General features: G+C 41.6%; 1 protein-coding gene across 2 annotated transcripts; it reads left to right on the top strand.

Moving 5' to 3' along the window:
- The first annotated feature begins 1,173 nt into the window (after positions 1-1,173).
- Positions 1,174-10,181, top strand: LOC103638385 (protein SAWADEE HOMEODOMAIN HOMOLOG 2). 2 transcript variants are annotated; one of them, XM_008661318.2, is made up of 8 exons: positions 1,174-1,298; positions 1,397-1,634; positions 1,733-1,907; positions 2,075-2,138; positions 2,814-2,865; positions 8,639-8,785; positions 9,657-9,779; positions 9,903-10,181. In XM_008661318.2, the coding sequence occupies exons 2-8, from the start codon at positions 1,437-1,439 to the stop codon at positions 9,999-10,001; spliced, it is 858 nt and encodes a 285-aa protein (XP_008659540.1). In that variant the 5' UTR covers positions 1,174-1,298; positions 1,397-1,436; the 3' UTR covers positions 10,002-10,181. The 2 variants fall into 2 exon arrangements, with proteins under 2 accessions (XP_008659540.1, XP_008659541.1); XM_008661319.3 differs by lacking the exons at positions 1,174-1,298; positions 2,075-2,138 and having other exon boundaries at positions 1,325-1,634; positions 2,858-2,865.
- The last annotated feature ends 4,095 nt before the right edge of the window (positions 10,182-14,276 follow it).

Consider the following 14,276-nt stretch of genomic DNA (forward strand, 5'->3'; position numbering starts at 1 on the left):
ATGCAGAGTTGCAAAAAATGCAGAAAATGCAGAGAAGGCATGAGCTTCAGGAGTATACTAGTCAGAGTGTAAAAATGCTCTGAGTGGTTATGTGCGATGTGTACAACAATAAATGCACGAGCTAGTAGACGCTCAAACTGATCATATGCATAAGATATGTAAAGTGTAAGCATTTGATTCGGTTTTAAGCAGTCAAAAGAGAATTCTACAACTAAAAAACAGAACTGGACATAAGTAAGCAGAAAATCAACCAAGTGCTAGTCAAAGCTAAACCAGGTGAGGAAACTCTCAACATTGCTAGAAACATATTTGAAATTGATGTCAAATGAAGTTTTTCAAGTATTATCGGATTTTGTAGCGGATTACAATTTTGATTGCAAAGCATGTGAGTGCGAGAGGTTGTAAGCATTGTTATTTTCTAACTTTTCAATCGGGTGTAGTCTATACACAAATGCAATCAAAAGCTAAAGACAACGGTACGGTTTCGACCTTCCACTACACTGCTCAAAGTTCATCCAAAAGTGCAAATGGAAGCAGTCTCAATACAGTGATGTGGTGACAAATGCAAATCCATCTCGATCTTTCTGAATATCACTTATCTTGATTTAGATTTTAGCACATAATTAATGAATCAAAATAGTGAATGACTCAAGGCATGAGACATAGCCACCTAGCATACTAGTGAGAATAAAAAGGATCTCAACATACCCTACACATGCTAGGTGCTAATCTCAACGGTGAACAATTTTTAGATTGTTCAAGTAATAGTCAAGTTCACGAGTTTTGACACTTGAATGCTCGGAAATTATTCTTGTGATATCTCTCATCATTATCCTATCTGGAACGTCTCTTAAAATGTAAGAACTCAGAATCTATGTAATGCCGTTTGATGATAGGCATGATAGGCTTTTCTCTGACTGTATAATTAGTATTGTTATTCCAAGATTTTTTTTTATTTTAAGGTAAGTGCCTAAGTGGAACTATGAATCGTACGTGGGGTCATTAATATGGCTTATTTTAGTTTGAGTTGTTTTTCTTCCATCATTAACTGTAATTAATATAAAAAAATCATTTGTGATACCCATTTAATATGTGACAATACATTAGTACTAGCCTTCAGCAAATTAACCAGCATTTCTTTAACAGAAGTGGACCCCATCTGACACTGTCCTTGTGGCGTGGCCTGGCTAACACGTCAGATATGAGAGAGAAACCACTGGCTTATATAGAGGACGGACGGCCGGCAACTGGCAACAGTGCACGCAGCACGTAGAACACGCAGCGGGCTCGCACTGCAGGTAACGTCCCTCCAGCCTTCTCTCTTTCCCTTTCTTTCTCATCCCCGATCTATCCATCCATGGTTTACTTGAACCTCAATCTATACCACCACTTGAAGGACGGAGCAGCAGCCGTCATAGCAGGTCATTTGGAGAAGGATGGATCGGCGGCAATCAAGCAGCAGCGGGATGATGGAGGGACCGTTCCGATTCTTGCCGGCCGAAGTGAAAGAGATGGAGGAGCGCCTGTTCCCGGTCACCAATCGCAGGCTGGATCACATCCTCATGGATGAGCTCGCTCTGAAATTTAGCTGCTTCCGGCGCCGTGCTGGCATGGTTCCCGTCAAGCCAAAGCAGGTATGTGCATCGACGATGTTCCGTTCCACATATCAATTTCAAATTCCCTCTCCCATGAACCTGCGGTTTCATTCCGATCTGGACATGCATGCATCCAGGTGCTCAACTGGTTTTATAACAACCGTAACAAGACTTCTGCCAAGGTAGCAGCCAGGGAAGCACATGCTCCATGGGAGTTTTGGGCCAACCATCAGCAAGCTAGAGCTAGAGGAGGCTCATCCATCAGCAAGCTGAAGCCAAAGAAGGCGACTACGCACGCAGGATCTTCCTCAGGTGATAGACGATGTTACCTGTGGCTATGATCACTGATATTGCTTATTTGTAATTTGTCGCCCATGTTTACATGCCTCCTCTCGTTACTGCCAAGCACTTCTATTCTATTAGGACATTGCTACTGTTTTTTTCCTCATTTTTATATATCAGTGTTATTTGAAAATCAGGGAATAATTATATCGATGTATATCACACCAAGTTTGAAGCTAAGTCAGCTAGAGATGGCTCTTGGTATGGAGACTCTTGCGCCTGGTCTTCTTATTTTGCTTTTTGATTGCAACATATTACATACAAGTTTTTCAATTTTCAGAAAAGTGATAGGGGACGTGGTTTTATATACACACGTTATTGCTCTCATCTAAATTCTGGACAGATTCTTACATAAACTTTTTGAGTCCTTATATCTTACTCAGTCCATTTTTTTTATTTGTCGCGAATGAACTAGCGGGCGATAAATATTCGAGAACGGAGATAATACAATTTAAATATGCACTTACTAACAAAGTCCGTTAAAAAAATAAATAACAAATTGTTACTCGAGATAGTGTTTTTTTATATTGTATTCATGTGCCAAGCTAGAGAGATTGTCCCTATATTAGCTTATCGCGTCGCTGTTTTGACACATGAGTCAAAATAAAATCCAAATGGCAGCGTCTAGGTCCAGCAGATTTTTCCAGTGGTTTGGAGGAAACTATATCATAAGAAAAAGATGTTAAATTAATGTAAGAGAGAAGAGATCGGATAACACTATGAAGTGCTTGCCTGAAAAACTTGATCATTTATTTAAATTGCTTTTCTACCCTTATTAGTCGTTAATTGAAACCTGCCGTTTGTATGGATATAAAGTTTTTCTATGCATTTTGAAGTTTTATTCTTCATATTCACACTGTTAATTATATATTGCAGGTACCTTGTCGAAGAATTCTTGACTGAAAAGTTTTGTGAATCAGGCGATTTGGTAAGGACAACAAAATTTTCATGATGTTAATAGAAAGTAAAGGTAGCCGTTAGTTATTTGTGCACTCAGCATTTGTTAGTCATAGCAATCTGCTCCCTTTATTCTAAATTATAAGACATTTTTAGTTTTCTTTGATAGATAGTTTTTTAGATACATATTTTTTTTGCATACCACTTAATTATAAACTATATCTACACATATTAAGCAAAAATAATATATCTAGAAAAACCAAAAAAACTTATAGTTTGAAATGGAGGGGACAGTACATATGATTCTTTTCTCATGTATGTACAGGGAGGACACTATGCAGAGGCTAAATGCAGTTAGTTTGCGATAGGTTGCTTTGGCACTAATATTACACTCTAGGTCATGTCATGGACTCCTCTAGCTAGGTGGTCTTGGTTAGTGCCCACGTGTACTTTATATATTCGAAATTTCTTGAGGTGGTAGATATTGAAGTATAATGAAATTATGTGACACACCAACAAATCTTAGTGATAGCTTGGGAAATTTGGGTAATCACATGATAATTTTCATTCAACAAACAAGCATACATACTGACCTAGCCATACATATAATATTGGCCAGTTTACCATTCACATACATGGGCTGACCTTGGTTATTGGAAGGCAAGGCTACATGATTACAGGAAGGCTATTACAAGAAGGTCAAAGTGACTGGTCTAAAGATATAGCTAACACATTCACATGCATGGGCTGACCATGGTTATAGGAAGGCAAGGCTATGTGATTATAGGAAGGCTATTACGAGAAGGTCAAAGTGATTGGTCTAAAGATATAGCCAACATATATGTCTAATACCTCCCATAGTTGCAAGTCTGTCAACCACACATGTTCAAATCAGAGTGAAACTCAATCAATATAGATGTTAAGAAACCCTTGGTGAAGACATCAACTTATTACAGCGTGGTAGGGACATGAAGAACATGAACATTACTAACAACAGTCGCAAACATAGTGAATGTCAATCTCAATGTTTTTTATTGTTGATGCTAAACTGGATTGCTCGAGAGGTAAACTGAACAAATAATATCATAATAAACATCTGGTGTCTTCTCATGGGATAATGAAGCTCAGCATGCAACTTGCGCAACCAAGGAAACTCTACGAAAACATTAGCATCAACATGATATTAAAGTTACATGCTACAATGGAAGATTGTGAACTAACGCTTAGAGGACCAAGAGACCAGATAGCACCAAAGAACACTACATAGCCTAAGGTGGAGTTGTGAGTATCAGAACAATTAGCCCAATCAACATCACAATAGGACACAATGGTAGATGTTGAGGATAAGTGGTGTTGAAGTCCAAAATTGAGGGTACCATGAAGTTACCAAAGGATCCACTTGATCAGGATAAGATGAGGCTCATGTGGATTTGCATATGAAGGCACGTCTGCTGGACAACATATGCAATATTGGGCCTGGTGAAAGTTAGGTACTTTAGAGTTCTAACAAGAGCATGTTAGTTGGTGACATCATAAACTAGGGCACCATCACCAAAAACTTTAGCATGAGTATTGGCACATCTAGTGCAAGGTTTGCAGCCAGACCTACTAGCACAAGCAAGGATGTCAAGCATATACTATCACTAGGATAGGAAGAGTTCATAAGCATGACGGTCAACAAAAACACCTAGGAAATCATGCTAAGGGTCGAGATCCTTCATCAATAACTCCTAAGCTAGGGCAAGGATAATGCAACAATGTTAAGAATCAAATGAAGGGGTGAGCATAATGTCAATGACATAGAGTAGTAGGTATGTTGTGTCAATGATATATATGGTGATAGACAGAGTGAAGTGTCAGATCATGTACTCATGGAGAGAATCTAAGAGGCGAACCAACTACACGACACATGGGGAGCGAACTTTAGGCCATAGAGAGACCTTTTCTAGAAACAAACATAACCAGGATGAGCAGAGTTAACAAATCTATATGGTTGCTCACAATAAATATATTCTACAAAGTTCCATAGTTTTTCACGTGTAATTGATGAACAAACCACATATGAGATAATCAATACTAAGAACTATTTTGATAGTAATTAGCTTAATCACTAGGCTAAACGTCTCATATCCTCAATATCGTGGCATTGAGTAAACCCCTAAAGGGCCTTGTACGAATCAAGAGAGCCATATTAGGAGTGAACTTGTGATGATAAACCCACTTTCCCATGACAACATTAGTGCCAGGAGGACAAGGAACCCAAATCCCAAGTGTAATTGTGTTGTAGAGTAGTAAACTTCTTAATTGTAGCATTTCGTCAATTCGGATCAGCGAGAGCACTAGGACATGTCTTTGAAGTTGGAGAGAGCATCGTGGCATTGAGGTTAAGCATGAAGTATAAAATAGAAGAACATGGTGTGGTCATTAATAAATAGGTAGAACAACTAGGATAGTGTCAAAGGAAGATGGTCGAGTGAAGATCATGCCACGAGTGAGTTGCTAACAACAACTAGTGGCATAGAGGTGATCGATAGAGATGTGGTCGGGGGTTGCTGGTAGTGACCATAGATGAAGAGTCAATCTAGGTAGCATATCCTCGCAGATGGTTAGCACTATGGGTGGGTAAGGGGCCATGCCCATGATGGCAATGATCCATGGTGGTGAACTAGCAGAGAGAACAATAATAGGACCTATAACATTGTTTATAGTACATGTAGGCAAAGCTTACAAATCAATTGGTGAAATAACATAATCTTCCACTAAAAGGAAATCAAAGTTAGAAGGAGGTGTCGCAACCACCAAGTAGGGGAAGCGTGTTTCATCGAAGATGTGATGACAAGGAATAATAATGTGGATGGACATGAGATCCAGGCACTTGCAACCTTTGTGGTCAGATATCCAAGAAAGACACATAAGGTGGAGCAAGGGCCGAGTTTATGCAACATAATGATGAAAAGATACATAAGTGCGAGTAGTCTGGTCGGGTGCCATAAAGGGCATGGTGGGGTGTGCTAGATGATAGCGTTTTGGAATAGGTCACGGTGTAAAGAGCTTTGACCCCAAAATATGGTTAAGGCTGGCCTAAAAAAGCAATGAACACATAATATTACTAGTGGACCAAATGAGATACTCAACCTTACCATTTTAGGAATAAGTGTATCGGTATGACATATGAAGAACTACACCATTAGTGACAAAGAAGTATTGGGATGTGGCATTATCGAACTCACAACCATTGTCACATTGGATAGATTTGGTAGTGCATGTAAACCACATGACAACATAAGCAAAAAATTGTGGCATGGTAGAAAATGTTTTAGACTTGAAACGAAGAGAGAACATCCATCAAAATGAGAGAAATCATTAAGAATAACAAGATAATATTTGTACCCTGACTCACTAGCAATGGGAGGGTTTTGAAATATCATAATATAGTAAATCAAAGTTTTTGACAGGTCGTGATGTGGAACTAGGAAAAGGATGGCTTACATGATACCCTAACTGACATGTATGACAAATGGGTGAAGTATCAATTTTATTACATGGAATCCCATGAGAAATGATGATATTATTATATTCATAGCCGCAATGCCAAGTGGAGCTAGAAATACAGCCAACCAGAAGAGAAAAAAGAGCATTAGGCGATGAAGTCGGTGGGAAGAGGGGACATAGCTATCCCACTATGGGGGCACTAGATGAGCCTTGGTCACCATCCTAGCAATAGACAACATGCCATGGGGGTGTAATAGTAGGGCACTACAAGGGGGTAGAGCCATCCACAAGAGTGGTGTACATTGGGTTACCTTTAGATTGCATCTTGATCTCTAGGCAAAGGTTGTTGAAGATAGTAGCGAAGTTGAGGGAGGTCTTGGTGAACTTGATGATAACGATCATGTAGGCAAACTTCTCAATGTGGCCACATAGGGTGGCGAGCACTAGCTTGTCATCGAGAATTTTCTCTTCGAGCTTATTGTTATTTCCATCCATTTTCTTGAGACGATGAAAATAGTCAAAGATGGAGAGATAGCCCTAGAAGGTGACGAATTCAACATCAAGGATCATGATGCGAGTCTCCTTGTTACTGACAAATTGGTCATCCATGACAAGCAACACCATGCTTGCCATGATAGATATAGAGTTGCTCCATATTAGGAACCCAGGGTGTTGGGTGGTGAGCATGGAGAATACCCAGTGCTTGACTATGGTGTCCATGTGATACCACTTGACATCGTCAGCATAGACCATATCAGAGAGGACATGGTCGTCAAGGGCACTTGGAAAGTACGATGAGGAAGAGGCCCCGCCAACGAGTGTAGTTTGTATAACCAAAGTCAAAAGTGGTTAGCATGAGGACCTTGATGTTCTAGATGTCGATGGATTGTTGATAAAGGATGGTCATGGTCTGTGCAAGGGCGAGGCTCAAGCCACCTTCTCATGGCGATGCGGTGTGTTGCCTCCTCGACAAGATGATGTGTCTCTACGTCGGCACGGCACGCTTCCTCCTCAACGCAATGCTCATTGTCAAATAGGGACATTGACAGAGGGAAGATGAAGGACGATGTAGGAATGTTACAAATGTCGCGAAGGGGAGGCAGTAGTGACAAGTAGGATATGGTTTAGTGGAAGCTAGGATGTTAGAAGTGATGGCCAATTAATACCATGATAGTGTGAGAAATTTAGGTAATGATACAATAATTTCAATTGAACAAGTACTCATACATATATACATGTCCATGCTATTGCCGGACACATGCATGGGCTTGCCGTGATTACAGGAGGGCCAATCTACATGATTATAGGAAGGCCATTACAAGAAGGTCAAAGTGATTGGCCTAAAGATATGGCTAACATATATGTCTAACACTCAGCCAGCAAGGCAGAGGATATAAAGAAGATTTGAAGATGTGGTTTATTATTATGGATTTATGTAGGGATGTGTATATGTTTGACAAAAAATGAATTTATTTGCATTGCATTGCTAGTTGATGCTCTAGTTTCTACAAGTCGGTCGTCATGTTGCATTACTTTACTTCCCTATTATAGAATACTAGGTTGCTAACAATTATCTGCTTCTATAGATAACCATCCCCTACCATGTAAAAAGTATTTTGGCGCCAAAGAGTGAGCCAAGAAATTAAAGTGGGAATTGTATATATAGTGGTGGGTTCGTGGCTAGAAACGCATGTGTGATATGAACCCAATATCATTATCGGTTATAGCCACGAATCGACAGTGATGAACAAATTAAATCTATAGTAGTGAAGGCCTCAAAAGATATTCTAGAGAAAAGCAAAGAAAAGCAAACAAAGGATCAACCTTAAGTGGCACTGCAAAACTATATATTCTAGAGAAGTTATACAAGGCAGAAACTCAAGGCGCTTGACATCACTGAATCTATGTGCTAGCGCACTTTGTTTATCTTGTGGCTATGATTAAGGCTGGTTATAGGGCATGCAGCTCTCATCCTCATGAAATCCATTCTGCACTACCACCTTTCCATGTAATGCTTCTACACGTAGCATCAAATAATGTTTGCGTTATGAAGATCTAAAATAATTCAAATTAGCCGTCTCAAGATAACTCTGACGCTCTTACTTTGTATTCATAAACTTGAACATAAATATTCATTGGCCTACATGCTTTCAAATTGTAACATCATATGCAATTTTTATAAGTTTAAAAATTCTTGTAGAGTTCCCTAGAGATCGCAGAATTATTATCCTTATCCCTGTTTATGTAGTTTCTACTGTCATTTTATGTTCTTCTTACTATGTGTGCTATTTTTTGCTTGCGTTGTGAATCAGCAAGTATTGGTTCGCTTTCCTGGATTTGGAGTTGAGGAAGCTGAATGGATCGATGTTCGTACATGTACTTTGCGGCAACGCTCAGTGCCATACAAGGCCACAGAATGTGCAGATGTTCATATTTGGGACCCTGTTCTTTGTTACAAGGTAGGTAGTTTTGAGATCGACGGTAGTTAGTTTGCACTATCTCACTGTGCATTCAATAGTATACACTTTATATGCCTATATCAAAAGTGATTTTCAAAGTTAGTGGATTCTTTTATACACTATAACATTTTAGACTATACTCCCTCCATTAAAACAGTTAATAGGTTTAGTTTTGTACTTTATGCTAAATCAAACTTATGTAACTAACTTTTATCTGAGGTTATAGAAAACCAATTAGAATATACAACACTGGATAATATATGCACTATTAAGGCATATCTTATGATGCTTTTAATAAAACTAGTATAATTGTTATAGTTGTTCGTATTTTTTCTATATATTTATTAGAAAACAACTATACATTAAAGGTTGACTATGGAAGATGTAATAATTGAGTGGAGGTGTCATTGAAGGAACAGAAGAGTGAAGAGATGAACATACTGTGGGAAATTGATAAGCTAGTGCGACACTGATATGAGTTAACATTTTTTAATACTTCTGATTGAGGGCTGGGTTTCATTGTTCATACAGTGCCTGTACTAGAATTGAATTCTGTAGAGGCTAAGAATTTATATTCTTGGGCTTCGTTTAATTTTAATGTCAGCAAGCTCTAAACAGTTTTTAAAACAAACATATAAAACAAATAATTCACAACTAAAAAGGAACTTCTAGAAAAATACTGTCCATCATATATAACTGATTTGAATAAGGCAATCCTTTTTACTATTGGTTTTGTTTATGTAACATTGTTAAAGGTTCAACAACATAGAAATAATTCATTTGTCTTCATATTTTATTGTTCAGTAATTCTATCTCCTACCATGGTAGTGTTGCCCCTGATGAATATATACTTGTGTTCTAAACTGTTCAGGTAAGTGAACAGAGTGGTCTCTATTTTGATGCTGAAGTGCATGCTATTGAAAGGAAAACACATAATTCAGGAGAAGAATGTGATTGCAAAATCCTTGTTCTTTATGTGCATGATAATTCTGAGGTACTCTACTTCTAATGTTATCCATATTCACTAACCAATGCAATACTTATATAAGTTGGACTACAGACTTAAAGCCCTTATATTGTTCTTTGCTTGATACTAGAGTTTCATTTAATTTTGTAGGACATCGTTTCCTTGAAGAAGTTGCGCCGTCGATACGTAGAATATGACTACAAACCTCAAACTTCGTATGAGCTGCCAAAAGGAACGAAAATAGCTTAAGTACACCATCAATTTATTGAAGTGTTCAATATAATACCTTTCTAGAAGATTTTGTATGTTCTGTGTTACAGTATATATATGTTGGTGGCTCATGAGTCATGAGCATTGCTACATAATGCAAACTAATATTAATTGTGATAATACACAATTTGGAGATGATAAGTTGGTCTTTGAATTTAAGGTGGTTATTGTCGGTGTTTAGAGTCCGACCGCACACCCGGGGTTACCCCTCACAGTGCTTTTGGGTTGGACGGTGCTGTCAACTGTAGATCAATGGTTCATGTTGGACGCACGAGAGATGATAGACAATTTTCTGCAGGTTCGGGCCGCTTGGAGAGACGTAATATTCTACTTACTGGTGTGGATCTTTATGTGGTGGGTTACAAGTGAAATCTCCGGAACGGAGAAAAACTAATAAGATAGGTAGATGGTTGATGGAAATGATGGGTACCCCCTAGGCCTTCATATACTCGACCGTGGGGCACTACATGCGTGCGTGAGGATTATGTGCATCCTAAATAATAGTGAATCGACTGAACTGATCTCCCTACAATCTTGCCGACTTATCCCTAATCCGCCCCGATATTCAAGGGCACCGTACGCGGGAAAGTCGGGTGGGCGCTACAGATAGCGCACGAGTCTAACAGGTTGCCTGGGCTTGAGTCTGCTTCTTTCTCGTGTCGGCCCACCCTGCCAATAGTTCTGACCCGGCCCACGAAGGGATGGCCTTGCGAGGTAACTGGCCCAAGGCCCCGCGCAAGGCCTTCCTGCCTTCTAGTGGACCCGGGGGATATCTGTCCCCCACAAGCCCCCAATCTTTGAGTTGATTTTGAAATAATCAGCCCAAAGATTCTAGGTCCGGCTCATGGGTTCATTATGTGGCACGGCTTCCATTCTGCCGATAAGGACCTTTGGTGCACCCATTGGGTGTAGCCCCTGAGCTTTGAGTGGATTTTGAAAATAATCCATTCAAAGGTCCTCATCTTATTCTTTAGAAATTAGCATTTCGCCATCATAGGACTAAAAACTTATTGGGTGCACCAAAGGTGCACCCAATGGGTGTAGCCCCCGAGCTTTGAGTGGATTTTTGAAAATAATCCATTAAAAGATCCTCATCTTATGCTTTAGAAATCAGCATTTCGCCAACCTGGGACTAAAAACTTATTGGGGGTGTAGCCCCCGAGCTTTGAGTGGATTTTTGAAAATAATCCATTCAAAGGTCTTCATCTTATACTTTAGAAATCAACATTCTATCATCATCTTATACTTTAGAAATCAGCATTTGGTCATTCTGGGACTAAAAATTTATTGGGTGCACCAAGGGTGCACTTAATGGGTGTAGCTCCCGAGCTTTGAGTGGATTTTTGAAAATAATCCATTCAAAGGTCTTCATCTTATGCTTTAGAAATCAACATTCCATCATTATCGTATGCTTTAGAAATCAGCATTTTGTCTTTCTCTTATGTTCTTGCGAATTCAAACAACGTTATATGTCCATGCCTTGTTAGGTCTAAAATTAATTTGATCGGTGACAGAACGGACGTCTGGCTGGTGGAGGCAGATGGCTCTCGGCTGGACATCACCCTGCTCTGTGCTTCAATGCCTTTGCTGATTGGACTTGCAGTTCAGTAGCTATATTTGGACTTCCTCCCATCTTAGCCGATCTCTTCCTTTTGTCGTAGTACATTCATTGCGTATACTGTGTGGATATGACTTCTTCAGAAAATCTTTTGAAAATTCTTGGCAACACACCCAATGGGTGTGCCCAAGGGGTGTCTTGGTACGCAGAGCGTTTAGCACACTGTCCTGGAGCAGTAACTTGATGTGACCGTGGGGTATAATCATATTGCCTGAGCAGTTGACCTTGGTCCAAACGGTGTCGTGTTATGCGAAGCGGCGCCTGTTGCCTAACTCATTTTCAGGTGGCTTGAATTGCTTAATGAATACTTGCGACTATTCGGCGAGCGTGGTAGGAAGTGAATGGTCACCCCCGGCCTCTATAAATAGCCTACTTGCACCGTTGTTCTCTTCACTCATCCTTCAATCATCTATTGCTTTCTTCTTCTTCGCTTTCTCCTTATCTAACCAACCATGGGTAGAGGGAGGAGGGGTCGTGGTTTGCCTCACCGCGCTGACGGCAAACTCAAGCATGCCCCGAGTCCTCCTTGATTTTTACGAATTAAATCTGACACACTTGAACACTAACTCTATTATGCAAGTTGCCATTTTCGTACATCTGTGCGAGGCTTTTCTTGGAATTCTCCCCCATTTCGGACTCTGGAGGTATCTCTATCATTGTCGGCCTGGGATGGCTAGAGGGCAGCATCAGCTTGTCGGCGGCGCAAGTTTAGAGCTTCGCCGGGGGAGGAAAGTAGAATATCTCGATATCCCTCTCAAGGACAACATTAAGGGATGGTGTCTTCAGTGGTTCATCGTGGAGAATCACGGCAAATCCCTCCCCCTCGGTCAGGGAGGCAACCAGACGTTCGTACGCCCAATTAGGTAGAGTCTCCCACCTTTTCAGAGATAACCGAGGCCAAAACGCTACTTCCTGAAATCTGCTTGTTGAAGGATAGGGGTCTGACTGCTGAGGTCGTGGTTGCTGACTTTGTCTTCAAGAACATTCAACCCTTGAAGGACAGAATCTATCCCGCTTATGTATATACCAGCATCAATGATTCCACCTGGGTCGCAAACAGACAGATTCCCAATGAGGATTTGCTGAGCCGACTGGATATGATTCTGAGGGGTAGGGTCTCAAATGCTGGTGCTCCTTTATCTTACTCTGTGTGGAACCTACCTCTAGATAGGCTATTCTCTGCATTTGTCTCCAACCCTCCTGCTTGTTATGGTAGCCCGGGCCATAGAGTGCGACCCTCCCCCGAGGATATTGATACCTCGATTGCCCCACTTCGGAATCTTCTCGAGGCTGAGAGGCAAACTCACATTGAAATGCCAGTTAGCACCGATGATGCTGAGATGGACGTCGTGCTTAGCCTGCTGGCCGGGGAATCATCCGACTCTACCCGTACCGAGCCAATATCCATCACGACTTGACAAGAGTTTGACGAAGATGTGGAGATCCGGAAACCCGAAGGTGCCCGACCAAAGCGTTCACGCCATGTGAACCGCCCGGCTGCACCTATCGAGGAGAAGAAGAAAAAGAGGCGACTTCGGCGACTGTCGTGCCTGGATCAGGATGCTGGTCCTTCTGTGCCGATCCTTGGTGATGTCCTGGTGGACGCTATTCCTGAGGTTAATGCCGAAGGTTGTGATGATGCGCAGGCTGCTGGCGGCACATTTGATGAGGATGAAGAGGAAGAAGAAGAGGAGATTCCGCTGATCCGCAAGAACAGCTGTCACTATAGAGGTAGCGACGGGGGTAGCGATATTCCCTCCCAAGCCCTGTCGGCACTCGTCAGCCTTCAGGGACTTTCGATATCAGACTTTGATCAGGCACTAGAAAAGATCGTTCCTGAAGACATTTTATCAGAGCCTCCTGAGGCTGACATTCCAACCATCTGTTCTAAGGTCCCAGATGGTGGACTTTCGCTGCCTGACTCTGCTGGGCAAGAGGTAACCCAGGTGGTGTCTCGTGCATCGTCGACCTTGGAGGGCAGTCTTCCATGCAAAAACGCTGATCCGAGTCATCCAACTCCTATGGAGGTGGTTGAGGGGCCTTCAGCCTTAGAGGTGGCTACTGCAGAAGGTCCAGCCCCCGAGGGTGGCGCTGGTGGTGACCCAACGCCCGAGGGTGTCACCGGCAGCAGCCCAGCCCCGAGGGTGGTGTTGGTGGTAATCCAGCCCCCGAGGGTGTTGGAGCATGCTCTCTCTCTACTGCTTCCATGGACGTCCACATTGGATCGCCCTCAGTCCGGTCCGAGGAGGTGGCAGTGACACATGTTTCTACGGCTTTCACTGGTCAAGTTGCTTTAGAGGTCAGCGAGCCAGACGCCAGGGGCCTGCTGCCTGCTGGTGGAACCGAAGTTACCCCGAGTCGTGCTCTTGAAACTGTTCGTGCTGATCTTCCCTCGTTAAGCCATGCACCAGCCCTTCCTGCGTTGGGTCATCCACTATTCCTTTCCAATCTTCAGGTGAGTCAACCCTTTGCTCTTTATTGTTCATACTGGCGAGTTATCTTTTTTGCTTATCTATCTATGACCACATGATTTTGTTGATGGTGTACCCGCCCAATTAAGATCTTGCGGCGCTGCTGTTCCCGATCAAGCTTTATCTTTGATGCAGTGGAACCCTCTGCTGCTCCAGAAACAGATA

This window comes from Zea mays, chromosome 9 (genome assembly GCF_902167145.1).
Source record: "Zea mays cultivar B73 chromosome 9, Zm-B73-REFERENCE-NAM-5.0, whole genome shotgun sequence".
Taxonomy (NCBI): domain Eukaryota; kingdom Viridiplantae; phylum Streptophyta; class Magnoliopsida; order Poales; family Poaceae; genus Zea; species Zea mays.